The sequence below is a fragment of the Brassica oleracea genome, chromosome C9 (assembly GCF_000695525.1).
Source record: "Brassica oleracea var. oleracea cultivar TO1000 chromosome C9, BOL, whole genome shotgun sequence".
In the NCBI taxonomy this organism is placed as follows: domain Eukaryota; kingdom Viridiplantae; phylum Streptophyta; class Magnoliopsida; order Brassicales; family Brassicaceae; genus Brassica; species Brassica oleracea.
In genome coordinates, this window is record NC_027756.1 from 29,331,230 (window position 1) to 29,350,053 (window position 18,824).

At 35.0% G+C, this 18,824-nt stretch overlaps 3 protein-coding genes across 3 annotated transcripts; 1 reads left to right on the top strand and 2 right to left on the bottom strand.

Annotated features, from left to right (window-relative positions):
• Nucleotides 1-449: 449 nt before the first annotated feature.
• Nucleotides 450-2,612, bottom strand: LOC106318486 (cytochrome P450 76C1-like). Its single transcript, XM_013756494.1, has 2 exons — nt 1,686-2,612; nt 450-1,230 (listed from the first exon to the last, which is right to left on the bottom strand). The coding sequence occupies exons 1-2, from the start codon at nt 2,610-2,612 to the stop codon at nt 607-609; spliced, it is 1,551 nt and encodes a 516-aa protein (XP_013611948.1). The 3' UTR covers nt 450-606.
• A 5,259-nt stretch (nt 2,613-7,871) lies between these two features.
• Nucleotides 7,872-8,979, bottom strand: LOC106318487. Its single transcript, XM_013756495.1, has 2 exons — nt 8,893-8,979; nt 7,872-8,544 (listed from the first exon to the last, which is right to left on the bottom strand). Exon 2 carries the CDS (start codon nt 8,515-8,517, stop codon nt 7,993-7,995), a length of 525 nt encoding a protein of 174 aa, XP_013611949.1. The 5' UTR covers nt 8,518-8,544; nt 8,893-8,979; the 3' UTR covers nt 7,872-7,992.
• A 1,779-nt stretch (nt 8,980-10,758) lies between these two features.
• On the top strand, nt 10,759-11,375 carry LOC106314745 (glutathione S-transferase T2-like). The gene is made up of 2 exons (XM_013752574.1): nt 10,759-10,845; nt 10,926-11,375. The coding sequence occupies exons 1-2, from the start codon at nt 10,759-10,761 to the stop codon at nt 11,373-11,375; spliced, it is 537 nt and encodes a 178-aa protein (XP_013608028.1).
• The last annotated feature ends 7,449 nt before the right edge of the window (nt 11,376-18,824 follow it).

Sequence of the window (18,824 nt, forward strand, 5' to 3'; positions counted from 1 at the left end):
TTGGACATATATCCATCGATCGATCTGTTTATAAAAAACGTTCGGAATATACCGAGGGACATCTTCCTCGGAATATACCGAGGGACACATTTCCTCGGTATATTCCGAACGTTTTTTATAAACGGATCGATCGATGGATATATGTCCAAAAACGCATCGATCGATGAACTTCCGAGGAAATATCCCGACGAAGTTCTTCCTCGGTATATTCCGAGGAGATTTCCGACAAACTAGTGATCCTCGGAATTTCTTCGGAAATTTGTTTCCTCGGAATTCCGTCGGAAAATTCCGAGGGATTTCCGGGGAAAGAAGAAATTCCGAGTAATTATTTCCGAGGACTTGTTTCGTCGGTATGTCGTCGGAATAACGTTATTTCGACGAAATTCCGACGATTTTTTCCCTCAGTATCCTTGTTGTTTTCTTGTAGTGTTAGGGCATAAATTTGAGGGTGATTGTTGAGAATCATCACATTATTTTAAGAGTAGACCCATAAAAATGAGGGGCTTGTTAGAGAACACAGAGTACATAGTACTTTACCTCTGAAAGAAAGCAATTAATACTCTTTTGGTTTTGAATAAGAAATGCTAAATACAAAGATCTTAGTATCTATTGATAAAGATTCGAGTCGGACAACCTCGGAACCGGCAAGGCAACAAGAGGGGTCTTGAGCTTCAAGACAATCCCAAACCTCTCTTCCAAATCCAACACACATCCTTCCAGAATCTTCCAGTCGAACGAATGTAATAGCGTCGCAAGAGTGTACAAAACCATCCTCTCAGCGAGTGCTACACCAGCGCAAATTCTCCGGCCAGATCCAAATGGAAGAAAGCTGTAATCAGTTCCAGTAAAATCGCAAGACTGATTATCAAGAAACCTCTCGGGACGAAACTCAGTCGGATTCTCCCACACGTTTGGGTCTCTTTGGATAGACCAAACATTGATGAAAACTTTAGTATCTTTAGGGATAGCGTAACCGCCCACCACGGCAGTTTCAGCTGGACGGTGAGGGACTAACAAAGGAATGGTTGGATGAAGTCTAAGTGTTTCTTTCATTATGGCTAGTATGTAAGGAAGTTCAGTGATGTGTGATTCTTCAACAATGTTTTCTTTTCCTACAACTTCGTCTAGCTCTTGTTGCGCTCTCTTCATCAGCTTTGGGTTGCTTATAAGCTCGGCCATCGCAAACTCTATTGTGTTTGTAGCGGTATCAGTACCAGCAACCACCATATCCTTCAAATATACAATATATAACAAACACATCAATCACTCTCATGAACTAAGAAACATACAAATACAGCTATGCATTTTTAATCAGAATAAGGGCTTGGACTAGTCCAGTATTAATCTGCCATCTAAATTTTGAAGTAGCCAAATTCTAACTTATAATATGCGAAAATACCAACAACAAATAAAGTATCCTAGTGGTTAAAACTTACATATTAGCATATTACTTAGTAACGGTTTTGGAGGTCACATGTTCAGATTGTGTTGGAAAAAGTCTGTTTCCAAATAAATATGATGTATATGCAAAAATTAAACACCAAACATATTTTAAAATCTAAAAAATCCAAGGCCTATTTCTTGTCGATTAAAATCATCCTACGGTTCTATTTTCACTTTCCAAAAAGGAGCTATAAGCACGTGCCACGTGGTACCAAATTAGAGACACTGAAACAGTTATTTACCGTAAGTACGCCTTTGACATGGTTAACTGTAATGGGAGTCTCCGAATTAACTTCTTGGTCCTTTAACTTCATCAAATGTTGCAAAAAGTCTTTGCATTTATCATCATCTTTACGTCCTAGCTTTTGCATCTGCTCGATGGCTCCATCGAATATGGCATCGAGCTCGTGAGCACACACACGCATCTGCTTCACAAGCCCTTGAAGATCGAATCTAGCTAGCCAAGGAAAAAAATCCGAAACATTAGGCTCACCCAAAAGCCTAATCATCTCAGAAATGACTCCTTTGAAGTCTGCTCCAACGCTCTCCATATTCTCCGCTTTCACCGATCCTCCCCACAACATATTCATCGTTAGATTCATCATCGTCAAGAACAGTTGGTCTCCGACATTCACCGCCGATTTTTCTTGACTTTGCTGGTATAAAAATCTCGTTCTTTCACGGACTTCTTTGCGTCGAAGCTCGTAGAAAGAATCCAAAGTCTTGCGGCTAAGAAGCTTGATAACGCAAAGTTTTCTGAGAATTCTCCATTCAGAACCGTATGGTAGCCAAACTATGTCGAGACCACCATAGGTAGCGGCCCGGCCAGTGAGAGGGACATCTCGGTTTGAGAAATTGATGTCTTGGTCTTTCAAGATCTCTCGAGCCAGCGATGGAGAGTTCACAACAACGGTTAGTTTTGAGCCGAGTTTGAGTTTGAAGATCGGACCGTGTTTCTGAGCGATAGTTGTGAAGTATGTGTGAAGGTCCGCGTCAAGAAATGGGAGGTTTCCGACAATAGGTAACCCTCGCGGTCCAGGTGGTAGAGGCGGTTGTGGCGAGCGCTTGAAGAGGAACCAGAGAACTGTCAAGATGGTAGTGAGAACGAGAAGTGCGGTAGGAGTAATAATGATTGTGTTGGTAAAGAGATCTGAGATAGGAGACGTCATTGGCACCTACTTGTAGGAACTAGGAAGTATGAGCTTGTCAAAAGTAGTTGTATAGTTTTTTCGTATATACGGTTTCAACATACACCATCATCTCACCTTCACTTTCTTATATACAATAAAAAGATTAATAATACATGCTAAGACAATTATGTCATATAGCCATTTTTATCACAAAATATCACTCAATAAGAAAAATGACCAAAATAACATTTTTTAATTAATTTTTTATTTAAAATTTGAATCTCTATCTTCAAAACTCCACTCCTTAACTCTAAACCTTAAATCTAGATTAGTCAACACTAGGGTATAAATGTATTTTTACCCTTTAATAACATTTATTTTAGTTATTTTTCTTCGTTAAAAGTTATTTTTGTGAAAAACCTTAAAAAAAAAACTATTTTACAGAATTTCTCTACTTTTAATAGGACTAATTTTTTTTCTCAATGATATTAAACCAAACTGAAAAGAATACATGGTCAGATACGTATCCACCATCTCACCTTCACTTTATCTCTTTGAAAGCTGGCTTTTGTTTCCTAAAAACGTATCTGACCATCTATTCTTTTCAGTTTCGTTTAATATCATCAAGGAAAAAAAGAAAAAAGGACCAATTTTTTTTGGACGTTGAGAAAGCAAATTCTGAGTAGAGATGATAACATCTGAGTGGATAATATAACTTTGGAATGTTCTTATATCAAAATGTTAATTATTTGAGACCAAGAAAATAAATAGTACTCTTTTCTAAGGTTGTCATTAATGAAAAGGATATAAAATTTCTATAAAGCTATAATCCAAAAATCATATAATTACAAAGCACGAGAAAGACAAAATAAAAGACAAAATTTAGTAAATAAAACTATGTTTGTGTAGTGAAAAAAAGATTGATAGAAGAAACTACAAATACAAACATACCAAGAAGTGAGAACATAGAAGAAGTAAAAGGTGAGGGAAGAGCCTAGCTCTCCAAGAGTTGAACATATCATATCTTGGACCTTTTCGAGAGTTTTACCAGATGATTTTAAGATATTTTGAGAAAAACAATTTCTTTGTCTTGAAAAGTTAAAATAGCTCTACCTATGTACATATGGCCCAAATTTTGATAATTATGAAGCCACAGAAAAACTCTCTTCGTGGACCCAGTCAGGAAAAGAGAGTTTGTGTGGTAAGATTGATTGCTAGGCGACATCAGGATCTTAAGAACATGTTTAAAACCAGAAATTTTCCGTTCAGTTTCCTGTAATTTTAAGAAACTCATAATTAAATACTATTCCCTCAGTTTCATTATAAGTGTCGTTTTAGATTTCGCCACACGGATTAAAGAAACAATTAATTTTGTATATTTCCTATAAAAAATACTATTACCTATACACCTAACCATATTTCAACCAATAGAAAAATAAATTTTGCATTGAAAATCGAAAATGACACTTATTTTGTAACGAAAAAAATTCTCTAAAACGACATTTAATATAAAACGGAAGAAGTATTATTTATATATACATGAACATATATGTATTTTAGAACTCCAAGGAGAGAAACTTCTATTGGACCATACTCTAAGAAACTAAAAATAGTCTTGAAAAATTATCTTTGTCCACATATATATATCATGTCTATGTATAGACTTATTTTTAGATCTTATTAGAACCTTCTTAACTTTATAGGGCACGATAACTTGGTTTAGACACTAGTTAAACAATGATAAAAGAGACTGAGGCCAAATATTCTATTTACTGAAGTGTACAAGTCGAACAGAGAAAGAAATACAAATTTTGCTCTCGAGAAATAAGAACATGTAGTCAGTAGTTTAGGAGCTCTTAGTCATTCTTTCTTCTCTCCCCTTTTTCTTACTCATTGTTTACTTATATGTTACGGTATTTTATATTAGTTATTATTATAGCTAGGAAACATGTGTATGATTAGTTTAGCATTTGATTAACTATGTGGATTGAAATTGAATTTATATAGTCTTAGAAAACAAATCCTTTATATATTAAAAGAGAAACATTACAACTTTCGAACCATGACACGGGTCATCACGAGAATCATTTTCAGAATCATTAGAAAAATAACTTGGTACATCTTAACATATAGTATATTTTTCATTAAACTAATCATATAATTATAAAAATATTCTTCGTTATTTCTTTAAATAGAAGAAACGGAATTACCTAATCAAATCAATATATATATATGATAATTAATAATTGTAAATAATAAAGATTTGATAATAACTTTTATATCCTCTATCATTTTTTTATATTTTATATTATTAAAATAAATTAAAAAAATCACATTAACCATATAATAAAAATTTAGATTTTTTGTATATGTTATATTTTGAATTTTCAAAAACGACAATAAATTAATAAAATAGTTAAAAAATCTCACTTTGAAAATTTGCGATCAATTGTTTAATTTTTATTTATAACAAGATACATATGTTCATAAAATTATATGAATATAAAATCTTATTTAATAAATATTAAATTAAATATATGTATATATATATATCATTTAAATTAAACTATATATTATATAAAATGCATAAATATTTAAATTTCAAAATTTGCATTACTAAGAATTTAATATTTTAGTTTCACAATTTTCATTAAATTTGTAAAACTGATTATAAATTAATAAAAAAATAAAATTTCTATATTGAAAATTTTGTATTTAGTTATCTAAAAAATTTACTATAAAAATACAAATGACTGTTTTGATCTATATGTTTACATCAATTTAATTATATATGTAATAGTCATTGAACTCTTAGTTGTTTAATATATATATATATATATATATATATATATTGTTTATAATGTGTAAAAAACGTAAATAAATAATAATACATAAAATTTTATGTGTATAACATTTATTCCGCGCAAAACGCAGATCTTAATCTAGTTAGACATGTATTTACATTAGGAGACTCATTCAAACTCCTTGCAGTGGGCCTTTATATACAAATGGGTCACTTCTTTAATAATTATCAAAATAATATTCTATCTTTTTATAAAAAATGTCACTTATACACTTTCACATATTAAAAAATAATTAAAATGTATTTATGTTTTCACTAATATATATGTTTAACCAACAATTACCTTCATAGATAAATTTTGACTTTACAATATCATAATAAGACACTCCTCACTTGATACATATTTTTTCACTGTTCAAAGACTAAAATACCCAATAAAAAGTTACTCACTCTCGTTACTCTCTCTCCAACCAATATTTAAAAATTAATAATTGTGAATTGAGGAAAAATACAAATAAAATGGCACATGGAGTGGTGGATTCTGAAAGGTGTCACGTCTGACCAACACTTTGACGAAAGCTAAAGATGAATTATTTCCTTCTTCCCCAAAACTCAATATGCTAAAGAAGTTTATATGTTTGTGTGTGTAGGTCTATGGATTAGCTTTGTGACATGCTCCTCAGATATTAAAGCATAAACTTGTGGTTTCATTTTGTATCTACTGGGGATATGGAGAATAATGGTCAGTTGGTGACTTTGCGGTTTTTCCGAAGACAGTAAATTTTTTACGCCTCCGTCTGTGGTTCCTGCTGTCAATTACGGACAACCCGGTTTGCTTGGTTCTCCTTCGGAATAGCAGATTTGCAACTCTTCCTTATGTCCATCGAAACTGAGGCTCAATCGAGCTTAGCGTCCGTCCAAGTCGAAGATGAGCTGAGAAACCGCCATCTGGGTGAAGCTGTGGTGGTTCGAGGTTGGAGCCGCCATGGACAAAAGCTCGAAGAATTATAAATTTTTGCATTCCTTGAACTTTTGTATGTCTTCGTTTCTGCCCCATTCATTTCAAATGTGCAGATTTCTCTTTGATTTGACTTCGAACTTTTCAATTATACACTCTAGACCCTGCTTTCATGCAATTATGTATGAAAATACAAAATAAATATGTGTGTCCACAACTTATATGTAATTTATGTGTTCACAATGCATTAGCCCAAATTATTTCTTTATCTATCCACAACATATATATCTACATATTCTCTGTCCACAGAGCACCTAATCCATAAATCTGGTTTTTGTGTATCGATATATTTTTGTGGATGGCTATCTAGCAAAATTTTCTATGTTTTTTCTTATTTAAATTGCTAAAAATACAATTCTTTGGTCATTTTATGGATACACAAATCAAAGTGTTTCATCCACAATTTTCTTATCCACGAGTCCATAATATATATATATTTAAATATAACAAAAACATATCAAAGTAGATCTTAAATTATAAAGAATAAAAAAAGCAATATCTACTATGTCAACGAATTTGCTATATATATTTTTAATTTAAAAATAAGCAAGATTAAAACAGTAAGAGACATAAATAATAATAATAATAATAAAAAATACATTAACTAGAACATTTGAAATTTCCGTGACTCTCTCTGGTTATGTTCTGTTTACCATCAAACATTATCAAAGACAAAATGGTCTAATATGTGTCTTGGGAAAGGTAATTATGCTCTTCAAGCAAGAAATGTCTTATTGAGTAAGAAAACTCAATAAAGTGTCTGATAACGTAAACAACTCTAGTATTTGAGATAAATAAATAAATTTATTAGAAAAATATATTTTGCAATTAATATTCAGTTAAAAATAAATATAAAATACATTGAAATTCTAAAACGATATTTTTGGTGGAACCGATAATAAAATGATAAAATATGACACTTTTTAGGGAATAAAGAGAGTAGGAGCTAATATATGTTGATTATTATGTAATCGTCAAGATATACTTGCTCCACCAAAACTAGATTTAATAAACTAGTGGTAATAAACCACAGACACGTTGTACATATCTCAAGAAATTTAGTTCTTATTATAAAATGAAAGAACTGAAGAAGTAACAGACCGGAATTTATAGACCGAACCGACCGGTTAAGCCCTGACGTTTGGTGCAAGGGAAGAGAGATTTGGTCCGCACAATCTTAGGGTAGGAATTGCAACGAGTGGTTTCTTCACCTTAGGAACAAGACCAAACTTCTCTTTAACTTCAAATCTCTCTCCTTAAGGAGCTGTAATCAAACGAATGTAGAAGTGAAGCTAAATTGTATAAAAACCATCCTCGCCGCCATGTTAATCGCTGCGCAAAATGATCCGAACAGACCCAAAGGGTAGGTACTTATAATCATTCCCATTGATATCAAACGAACTATCACAAAATAGAAAAAAATGATATGTAAAGAGTGGAAGAAAGCCAAAATACAAAATCGAGAACACAGTTTAGATCTCATGAATATAACCACAGAATCAGTTTATATATTTATTAGAGTAACAAAAAGGAACAAGTTCATTTCTCCTGATTATTCATAAGATCTCAGAAAGCCAAAAAAAAAGAACATTTTATCTCTACTTTTGCGCAGGACTCACTTGCTGTCTGGACCAGCGAGCGCAATCCTGGAATCTCATAACCAGTCCGCTACATATCAACGGGTTGCCAACGTTCTCCTCGTAGCATTTCTTCCAGGCTTCGTGATCCGAAGAGCAAGGCATTGGTTTCGGTTCAGGGATCTTAAACTCTTTCTCCCTCAGATCTTTAGCCCTCTCTGTCACTTCATCGACAATGTTCTTTTCTTGTCTCTCCACCTTCTCAAGAACCTTCTCACTCTCTTTCAACACGGATTTGATCGATTCCAGCTCCGTGTTTGGTGCTCCTCGTTGCGGAATTGGGAAGAAGAAAGGTGGGGTCTGGGTCGGCAACTCTGCCACTGGCTTCGGTTTCTCTGCATCACGGTGTGTTCTCGCTTGATCTGCATTGTTCTGTGGAGGTGAGACTTTGGGTTTGGTTCTCTTTGCCTTTCTCTTCGGTTTTTCGTTGCCTTGAGCTAACTGATTGATCAGCTTCGGAGTGATCTGGATTGAGTAATCTCCCATATTACAGGAGTAAAAAAGGATGAAAATCTACATCAAGAAACACAAGTATATCTTCAGACGGTTCAGACAGGTGTTACCATATTCACATCTGGTTAAAGCACTTCGAGATCATAAGATAGAAACCGAAAGCAAACAAAATATGTAATAAAATGCTAAGCGTTCATCATTTATTTTATCGTGTCAACTTCAGATTCCGGATACATGAGTGCCAAGAACCAAACATATACACGTTATAACCCTAAGCCAAGAATCAGATTCAAGATTCGAATATCTTAACTTGGATAAAAATTGTCCAATTCGAGTCTAATAACCCTATAATCTTACACCAAGCATCAATATTCTACATGAAAAACAAAGATCAAGCGGAAACGAAACCTGTTGGGAGAAAAAGATCGGCGAAAGGCGATTCTCTCGTCAAAGATTGTGAAAAATGGAAGACGAAAGAACACCTATTGGGCTTACTTGGCAAGATAGAAATACTGAATGGAACCTAATTTATTCTATTGGGCCTATAAGAGCATCCCCATCAGAGGATGCAAGAGGGTTCATGGACTCGGGTTCATAGGCCCGAAAAGAAAAAAAAAAATTAAAAAATAGGTTTATTTCGGCGATCCAGCTCTTACGAGTGAACCCGTATGATACGGGTTCAACCCACGTGTCAACCATCCATTGGCCACGTCTTTTCGTGTTGACGACGACGAAACTAGGGTTCAGCGTGAGAGGATTCATTTTCTCTTCTCTCTGAAAAAACTAGGGTTTCTCGCTCTCAGAGGCGATTTCTCGTGCGACGCCGACTGCCGGAGCTTTTCTCCATCTAATCGACGACAGACTGCCTCCTCCACGAGCTCCGGTCAATATCGAGTAGATTCACGGTTTAATAGAATCGATTGTTGGGCTCGAAAGCGATCTCGAGGATTCGAAATCGATTTGGGGGTTTCGAGGTAGGGTTCTAAATCGATATGGGGGTTTCGATTTATGGTTGTAAATCGTCATGCGGGTTTGATTTAGGGTTCGTTTATCGGGGATTCGAAATCGAGTTGGGGGTTTCGAGTTAGGGTTCTAAATCGATTTGGGGGTTTCGTTTTATGGTTGTAAATCGTCATGAGGGTTCAATTTAGGGTTCGTTTCAACATAATGTTTCGTCATTATGTTCTAATCATTTCGATTTCTGGTACAGATGGATCCCGCAGAAGAGAGAAGAGAGACAAAGAGGCAAAAGGAGTACATCAACATGCTAGGATACGTGGCCGATTCAGAATACAGGATTCCTACAAGGTGTCTGTGTGGTGGGAGAATCATTGACGAGGTTCGGGGGAAGGAGGACTACGACACTCTTCGTGGGAAGCGCTTCTTCACCTGCAAAAACTACCAGGTAAGTCTCAATTGGCAAATTTCTATAAATTATTTTGCACAAACGCGATTCTGATTTGTGTTTATGTTGTAAACAAGGCTGATGGGTTCCATTATCGTCAGCCTTGGGTGATTGGTGTTCAGGAGGAGATCGAATGCCTGACTAAGCGGGTGGAGGAGGCTGAGCAGGTGATCAAGGGGGTGCCGAATCTCAATAAACAGATTGAGACACTGGAGGTTAGTGAAGTTTACTTTTGAGTGTCTCATATTTGTCCTTTAACGTAGTTAAAATTTGTATAGTTAGGTACTTATTAAGTCACTAACACAGTTTCATTGCTGTTTCCATGTCCAGTCACAGGTCAAAATCCTCACTGGGCAGGTTGATAACCTCACTGTGCAGGTCGCTGACCTGGAGAAGCTCTGCTTCGAATGAAAACCAAAGGTAAGACTCAATCTGAATAACTGTTTCTAAATGTGGTTGTTATGTTCAAAAAATGTATCCGTGTGAATGATGAACTAGAACTTAAGTTTTTTTAAAAGCTAGACTAAACTAAACTAAACTGAACTAGAACTAGTTCTGACTTAGTTCTAGTTCTTAAGCTAAAGTAAACTAAACAGCCTTAAACTGAACTAGAACTTAATTTTCTTTAAAAAACTTTCATTAATTATGTGTTGGTTGGTTGCTGTGATGAATGTTCGAGTTTTTCAACTGATTTGATGTGCAATGAATGCTCTCTGTGAACTAGTTGTTGTGTAATTAACTATAATGAATGTTTGGTAGTTAGAGTTTGTTTAATTGTTCTCTCCTATCAAAGCAAAAACTAGTTTAAAAACATAGCAAATCCACATCTAAAAACACAAATCAACTTAAAAACACCAACCAAAACCAAAATGGATCCTTTTTCCCTAAACTCTCCCGGGTTTGTTAACCTATTAGCTTCCGAGAGCAGTCAAACAATAGACGTAGAGTCTTCTGAGGTTCCTAGGTTTAGTAGCCAGAGCTCTGAAGATCCTAAACCAGTGGAAAGGAGAAAGTGTGGGGAAGAGTGAATGAGCAGGTGTGCAAGTTTGTGGGAAGCTATGAGGCCGCTTTGAAGGAGCAAGCTAGTGGCCAAAATGAGAATGATGTCATGAAGGCTGCCCATGACATCTTCTTAAATGACTACCAGGTCAAGTTCAGCCTTGAACATGCCTGGAGGGAACTTAGGTTTGATCAAAAATGGAGATCAAACTCTTTGTCCAGAGATGGTGCAAAGGACAAAAGGAAGGAAGCTGCGGAGATGGTGCCTGACTTGGAAGAGGTTAGGCCTCCTGGTGTTAAGGCTTGCAAAGCAGCCAAACGCAAGAAGCATGGGAATGAAGCAGCTTTTGATCAATTACAGAGCATGCTAGTTGTGAAAGAGAACATATCCAAACTGAAAATCCTTGATTGTCTCCTTGCCCAAAAAGATACAGTATCTGATATAGAAGTGTCTCTGAAGAACAAACTCGTATCTGAAATGCTTTGATCTGGTCAGTGGCTTTAACTTTTTGAATTGACAACTTGTTTAACTTGTTTGAGACAATGTTTAGTTTAACTTGTTTGAGACAATGTTTACTTGTTTATTCTTGATTGAATCTGTTCTATTTACTTGTTTAACTTGTTTACTTGCTTGTTCTGTATTGTTTTGCAAGTCACGGGTTCTACTTGTCTACTAGCTTGTTATGTTTTGTATTTGCAGGACACGGGTTCTAGTTTATGTTTCTGTCTGTTTGTTTCACGGGAAAGTGTAGAATTTTGTTTGTTTCTACCCTTCTTTTTTTTCATTCACGGGTTATGTAATCTGATGCCCTCTATAAACTATGTCTCTCTTTATTTCTCAAATGTGCAACAAACTCAACTTCTTCTGTTTAAAATTGTCTCTCTACTTCTTCAAATTGTCTCTCTTGAATCTATAAACTTGTTCTATCTCTACCTTTCTTTCCAAAACACTTAACCAAATTTCCAAAAAAAAGAAAACAATGTCTTCCTCATCGTCTAATGGCATAGATGAAAGGTTAAACGAAGCTTTTGAAGAAATGTTCGAGCAACAATTTGATCATACCTTCAACTCAATAGTTGATGTTCAAGCCAACAAGCCGAAGAGACGAGCTTATATCGAAAGAGATCGGGAACAAAGACACAATCTACTATGGAACGACCATTTCAGGGAACATCCTACATACCCACCGGAAATGTTTAGGTGGCGTTTTCGAATGAACAAGCCATTGTTCCTTCGCATTGTCGATCGCCTAAGTAATGAAGTTCCATTCTTTGAGCAAAGAAGAAATGCTCACGGAAGGTACGGGATATCTGCACTTCAAAAGTGTACAGCAGCTATACGTATGCTGGCATATGGTCAATCGGGAGATACGTATGATGAATATCTCCGACTTGGTGAAAATACTGCACTTTTATGTTTGGAAAATTTCACTAATGGGATAATACAATTGTTTGGAGATGAGTATCTAAGAAGACCTACACCGGATGATCTTCAACGATTACTCGATGTTGGAGAGGTACGCGGGTTTCCAGGGATAATAGGCAGCATCGACTGTATGCATTGCAAGTGAAAAAACTGCCCAACGGCTTGGAGAGGGCAGTACACACGTGGTTCAGGAAAGCCGACAATTGTCTTAGAGGCTGTGGCATCACATGATCTTTGGATATGGCACGCATTTTTTGGAGCTCCAGGTACCCTCAACGATATTAATGTTCTTGATCGGTCACAAGTTTTTGATGACATTTTACAAGGTCGAGCTCCTAAAGTTAATTTCAAGGTCAACGGCCACAATTATCGTATGGCGTACTACCTTACCGACGGAATTTATCCGAAATAGTCAACATTTATCCAATCCATCCCACTTCCTCAAGGTCCTAAAGCAGAGCTATTTGCTGAACGTCAAGAATCCGCCAGAAAAGATGTCGAACGTGCTTTTGGAATATTGCAATCGAGGTTTGCAATAGTTGAAAACCCAGCTCTACTATGGGACAAGGAAAAGATAGGAAGGATTATGAGAACTTGTGTCATACTGCACAATATGATAGTAGAGAACGAACGAGACGGATACACTCAGTATGATACATCTGACTTCGTAGCAGGAGAGTCAAGCAAAAGTTCCCAGGTTGATTCTCGTACTCTACGTACACCCCTTCCAATATCGGTAATATGCTTGGCATTCGCAATCAAATTCAGGATCAACAGATACATAATCGTTTGAAAGCTGATTTTGTTGAAAATATATGACAAAAGTTTGGTAATCTAGATGAATAATCTTTCATGAATTCTCATTGTATTGAATAAAAACTTTTTTAAAAAAATTTAAAAAATTTAATTTTATTCCTAAGAACTCCATCTTCAGGTTCACCAATGGAAGAGCAAAATAGATACAGATTCATCTCTATTCATGGCCCCACCAGAAATATTTTAAAAAATTCGTAACAACCCCAAGAGGGGGTTCACTAATGGAGATGCTCTAAGGCCTTTACAACTATATAAGACTTATTTAAAGTTCCTAAAATAAGCTATACGTATTTATTTTCATTAATTTGATGAATACAAAAAAAAAAAAAAAAAAAAAAACTTTGAAACGAGTGACTTGGGGAATATAGGACTTTTAATGCATTAATCTTCACTATACTACTAGTTAAATACCGGATAGACAATACTAAGCTACAGATGAAATTTTTTGATGTTTACTGCTTTTTTGGTATTACTAGGTGCTGAGACCCTGCACAAGCGCGGGGCTGGTTACTTTGGATATCGGTCGGGCGGTATGATTTACGGAACGTTGGTGTTGTTTAAGATTTATGTAAATTAAAAAATAAAATTTATTGGAAATAAGACAACAAAATTGATCCTAGCTTTTGACGATTAACTCAAGTTAGAGACATCTCCCAAAACGGAAGGAAAATTCAAAAAGTATAATTAAAGTAAAATATAGAGAATGTGAAAAAGGCCTAAACATGAACAGAGAGCGTGGAACAACGGAAAGGGAAAGAGAAGAAGATGAGAAAGCTTACGTCAAGTATATGAAATTAAAAAGACAGATATTGGGACAGCGCAGCACCAACTTATTTGGGGATCCATATCAAGTTATCAACTCTGTATATATCCGTTGTTTGAATAAATACTCAAAGTTTCAAACTACTTGCATTACAAAATTATTTTATTTTTTCAAAATACACATTGTTTGCAGTACTTGTTAGGGAGCTCAAGGAATAGTAGCATATATTAAACCTACACTAATCTTCATCGCTAAGATCACACATTGTCTACATCCTCAACGTTAGGATATTCCAAGTAACACTTCTCCTCGTCTTCCTCGTCACGGGTTCCATCTTCATCTTGTAAACTCCAAGTAACCATCTTCCAAAACGCAGCACTCCACTTCTCTTCCCTCTTCAGGCTTAGCGGTGGTCTGTGACAAAATCCAGCCGTTGGATTGAAACAGAGCTCTTATATTGGCTTTGTGGTTCATAAGAGTTTCAAGAATAGTGAAAACTGGAAGCATCGTGGCGTGTGGCTCCCCTTCTAAGGAGATCTTCCCCCTATGTGAAATAGTTTAACAAAACATAAAGATTAAAATAGTTTAACAAAACATAAACGAAGGTTGACGTTTTTACATTATGAAAAAGTAATTGTGGGTTTAAAATGTTTGGGCTCAAATTATGTTGGGCTCTATGTCAAAAACCTGATTTGAACTTAAAAACTGAAAAAAAAAACGTTAGGTTATCTTTCTTTTTTTTCTCCGTTGTCGGGACAGCATCACCTGTGGGATCCCTGGCCTGATTAGAGCTTAAGTTTGTGAGATTGGGGAGCGATAATAGTGTGATGCGTTATTGAAGAGGAGTTTACTTACATCAGTTAGGCTTCGTCCGCATCATTCCGTTGCCGTTGGTCCTCGGGTGCTTCGTCGTCGTCGGAATCTGCAAAAGAAAAGGTTTTAATTTGTTAAGTAAGATGTCTTTTATTTCTTTTAGATACGGTTGCTAAAAACATAATTCATTCAGTTTTCATGTTTTGTTTGGAGATTGCAGGGAAGAAACCGTGGATCACAGAATCCTGTAAGAAAAACAGAGAAAAATCATTAGTTGTTCATAAAAAAACCCATAGACAAAACCAAAACAAAAACATGAAGACACGTTTCATATATGAACAAAGAATAAGCAAAGCAGAGTTAAAGTGATAAAAAAATAAGTTAGAAACAATCATCACCAGTTCATCAAGGAGGAGAATGGTGATGCCCATAAACTCTCCATTCTTGTTAATGGTCCTGGAATCCTAGAATCGGATGAGCCGACCAACAATGGACTAAGTGGACCTTCCAAGGCGGAGAGAGTTGAAGGTGGAGTAGGGAACAGTGGCAATGGCGGCTGAAGCGGCTGGAGCAGCTGGATAAGTCATTTTCGCGACGGATGTGAGAAAGTAAAGCGATCGGAAAACTGAGAAAGAAAAGTTTGAGACAAGATGGAGCTTTTACCTCGAGGGATTCTATATATATGAGAGCTCTGAAGGCGTTAGAGGAGAAGCTAAGCGTTTGGTAGGCGCAAAACGTGCGTAGAGCCTTAAAGATCGACCATAATAGCTGATTGCCGGAAGGGGAATCGCAAGCGACGAAGGAGATGGTGAAGATGGCGGCTTCCCTAATCTTCTTAGCTTTGTCCATATCACCACTTTGGGCAGATACAAAGCCTAATAAACAGAAAATCAATAAGCCCAAAGCCCACTTTTTGTCGAAGTCCATTCGTTACCCTTTAATTTTTTTTAAAAAAAAAGTGGGGTCCACAATGTTATATTAGTTTCCGAACTTCGTAATCTATTATATATATGTTAGTTTTGGCCATCAACGTACAAAGAATAACCTTTGGTGCAGTGGTATAATTGTGGGTGTTTATATATCAATAACCTGGGTTCGAGCTACAGATTTGACATTTTTTCACACTTTTTAAAAGTGGGACCCACAGACTGCTGACGTGTTGCATCAGGAGGAGAGAAACTCTCCTATTATATAATAGATTATTCATGTATATCACCATTAGAAGATATTTTCAAAAATATTTTTTCGTTAAATGGCAAAAGACTATTATATCTTTGTTCTCTACATATATAATAAATAATTATTTAAATAAAAATAAATAAATAAATTATGTTTTCAAATTATACTTTTTCAAATTCGAACATTTTCATAATTTTTTTTCTGAATTTTTTTTTTCAAATTTTATTTTTGAAAATCAAAAATTATTTTTGTAACTTTTTTTAAAAAATTTTTATACTTTTTAAAATCAAAATTTGAAAGTATTTATTTATATATTTATTAGAATCCTAAATTTTTCATATTCCGAAAGCTTTACCCCACCTTTCAATTTTAAACTCTAAATCTATTAGTTAACCGTAAGATTATAAATATCTTTTATTCTTCATTAAAAGTGAAACCAAAAGTGATTAGTGTAATCATGAAAAGCGGCGCTATGTTATATTTTTGGCATTTTCCTTTGTCAGACTAGCTATCAATACTCCGAAACAATTGCAATGTTATCCTCAACGCATTGTACATAATAACGAAACAACACACTAAATAAGTTCAACGAGAAATAATAGCGAGAATGTGGATGATTGTGGCCTGAGGACTAGTTTCGTTTGCCACAAGGATCTAATGGATGATCTAAGTGGGGCTTATTAAATCAATGATTTGAGAAAAGTAAAGATTTGACTAAATACAAGAAATTTCGAGATTTTGAGTAAATCTAAAAAAAAAAAGTGTTCAAGTTTTAATGAGTTTGAAGAAATTTCAGAGTTTTTAAATTTTTTATTTAAAATAATGTTTTTATTTTAAATTACTATAATTTGATATTTACCGTTTTATGAAATATATAAAATATATAAAGTTTATAAAATCGTATTTTCAATTTTTTTTTCCATTTCAGATAGTTTGATTTTATTTTTAAAATGTGAAGTAATTTTTTTTAATTTTTTTTTTAAGTTTCAAATATCATTTTAGGATGTGGTATTTAGATTCATTGTTTTTCCTCTATAAAATATCATCCAAATCTCATTTGATAGATTTTATTGACAAAATTCATATTTTACATTAAGGTGGAATTTGATAGAACTTATACAATTGACTAATCCAATAAGCTTAGATTTCATATAGAATTTATAAATGCTAGATACAATAAGAGGGGATTTGAAGAAAAAAATAAAATTCTCTCAAATCATTGATCCTATAAGACCCCCTAAGTTTGTAAAAAAAAAAAAAAAAAAAAAATCTCTCATACTAGAGTTATAAAAAAAATATTTCTTTTTTAATCAATTTAATATTATATCAAAAAATTAGAAAAATAGAGACTAGAGTGCTTCAACACCATCATGTCCTGATATTTTTTCAGTATCAAGTGTTTATACTAATCTTGATTACCTATTCTATAGGAAGAGTGCAATTGAAGACCCGGAGTTAGACAAGGATCCATATCCATGGATTATTTGGTGCATAGAAAACCATGAATGATAAGGTTTTCATAGGAATAACAAGAGTTTCGATGGAGTTAATTAAACATGCCCAAAGTGAATGTAATGCTTGGTTTGAGACAAACTTAACACCAAGTGATGGTGTGTCTTCAGTTCCACCACAGCAGAACCAATATACACAAGCTGTAGGCTTACAAAGTATTTGTCTGGTAGATGGCTCTTGGACTGTGGAATCACATTATAGTGGTTATGTATGGGTATGGATGGATGATAAGGGAAATGAACAACTCCTAGGGTTGAGGAACAATGAGAGACGCTTGTCTCCGTTACACTCTAAACTAGATGCTCTCATTTGGGAAATGGAGAATATGTTTCAACACACTTCGGAACAGATTGCAAGGATTTAATATCGATGAGCAAGGATCCAAGAGCATGACCAAGCTTTTCCACGCAATTAGCAGAACTCGAAGCTATTAAAGGACGGTTTCAAAAATTCAAGATTATTCATGTCCTAAGGGCTCAAAACAGGACTGCAGACACTTTAGCCAAGAACACTCGAGATTTTATAGGAATCTAGTTTTTGTTGGTTGTTCTATTTTGCTTTGGATTCCCAGACAAACTCTAGTCTAAGTGATAGATCAGCCTTTAGATGTTAAAAATAATAATAATAGAGAGTGCAACAACAGTTCGATAAAGTATTAATAAGCTATAAATGCCACATAGGTAAAAATATTAAACGAATCTTTACAGATGTTCTTCATACAACAGTCCTTCATACAACATGTCTGCAAGTCTTTTAGCCTTCGAGGAGAGAAACTTAGGGGTTATACACATGCATACCTCGACTTTGTCTACAACATGAGTTTGGATCAGCAATACATATATATCCCCATGATTCAATCTTGGGGGAGGGGGTATACATAGCACATTCCACATCAATTGGCTTAAGTTTCCGGGTGGTTAAATGCCTCTCAGCTCGGTTTAGAAGATATGAGAACACCTTGACCCAGTGATTTTTTCAAGATTGAATGGGAAATAAAAAAAACATGCATCAGCTGCAGACATGTCTCCAGTGGATAGTAAATCCAACAACTGTTTGGGAAAAACATAGTTATCCCTAACTGATGTTTTGTTGAATTTTATGCGGTTCATAAAGAGTTGAGAAACAAATTTGTTGTCTATGAAAAATGTTTGTTTATTCAATGATGGGCGGAACCATTACATAGACCGTGTATGGTGCATGAGAATATCAACCATCTGCATAGTTTCTTTTGTAGAGTAATCCATCAAAGAAAGTGTTTGATATATATTTTTACAAGTACACAGGTAATGTTTTTACATATACACCTACCTAAGCAGTCAATGGCCTACGTCTCTGGGCGATTACAAGAAGTTCTTTACTAGAGACAGTTGACGATCCGACAGTTATCAAACTGCAGATAACAATAGCTATGATAAGCGAAATTTGCG

Excerpts from the sequence above, each read along its gene's own strand:
- LOC106314745 (XM_013752574.1), top strand. The coding sequence starts at position 10,759 with ATGGATCCTTTTTCCCTAAACTCTCCCGGGTTTGTTAACCTATTAGCT. Across the intron at positions 10,846-10,925 it reads TAGACGTAGAGTCTTCTGAG|GTGTGCAAGTTTGTGGGAAG; the intron begins GTTCCTAGGTTT and ends GTGAATGAGCAG.
- LOC106318486 (XM_013756494.1), bottom strand. The coding sequence starts at position 2,612 with ATGACGTCTCCTATCTCAGATCTCTTTACCAACACAATCATTATTACT. Across the intron at positions 1,231-1,685 it reads ATGTCAAAGGCGTACTTACG|GATATGGTGGTTGCTGGTAC; the intron begins GTAAATAACTGT and ends GTATATTTGAAG.
- LOC106318487 (XM_013756495.1), bottom strand. The coding sequence starts at position 8,517 with ATGGGAGATTACTCAATCCAGATCACTCCGAAGCTGATCAATCAGTTA.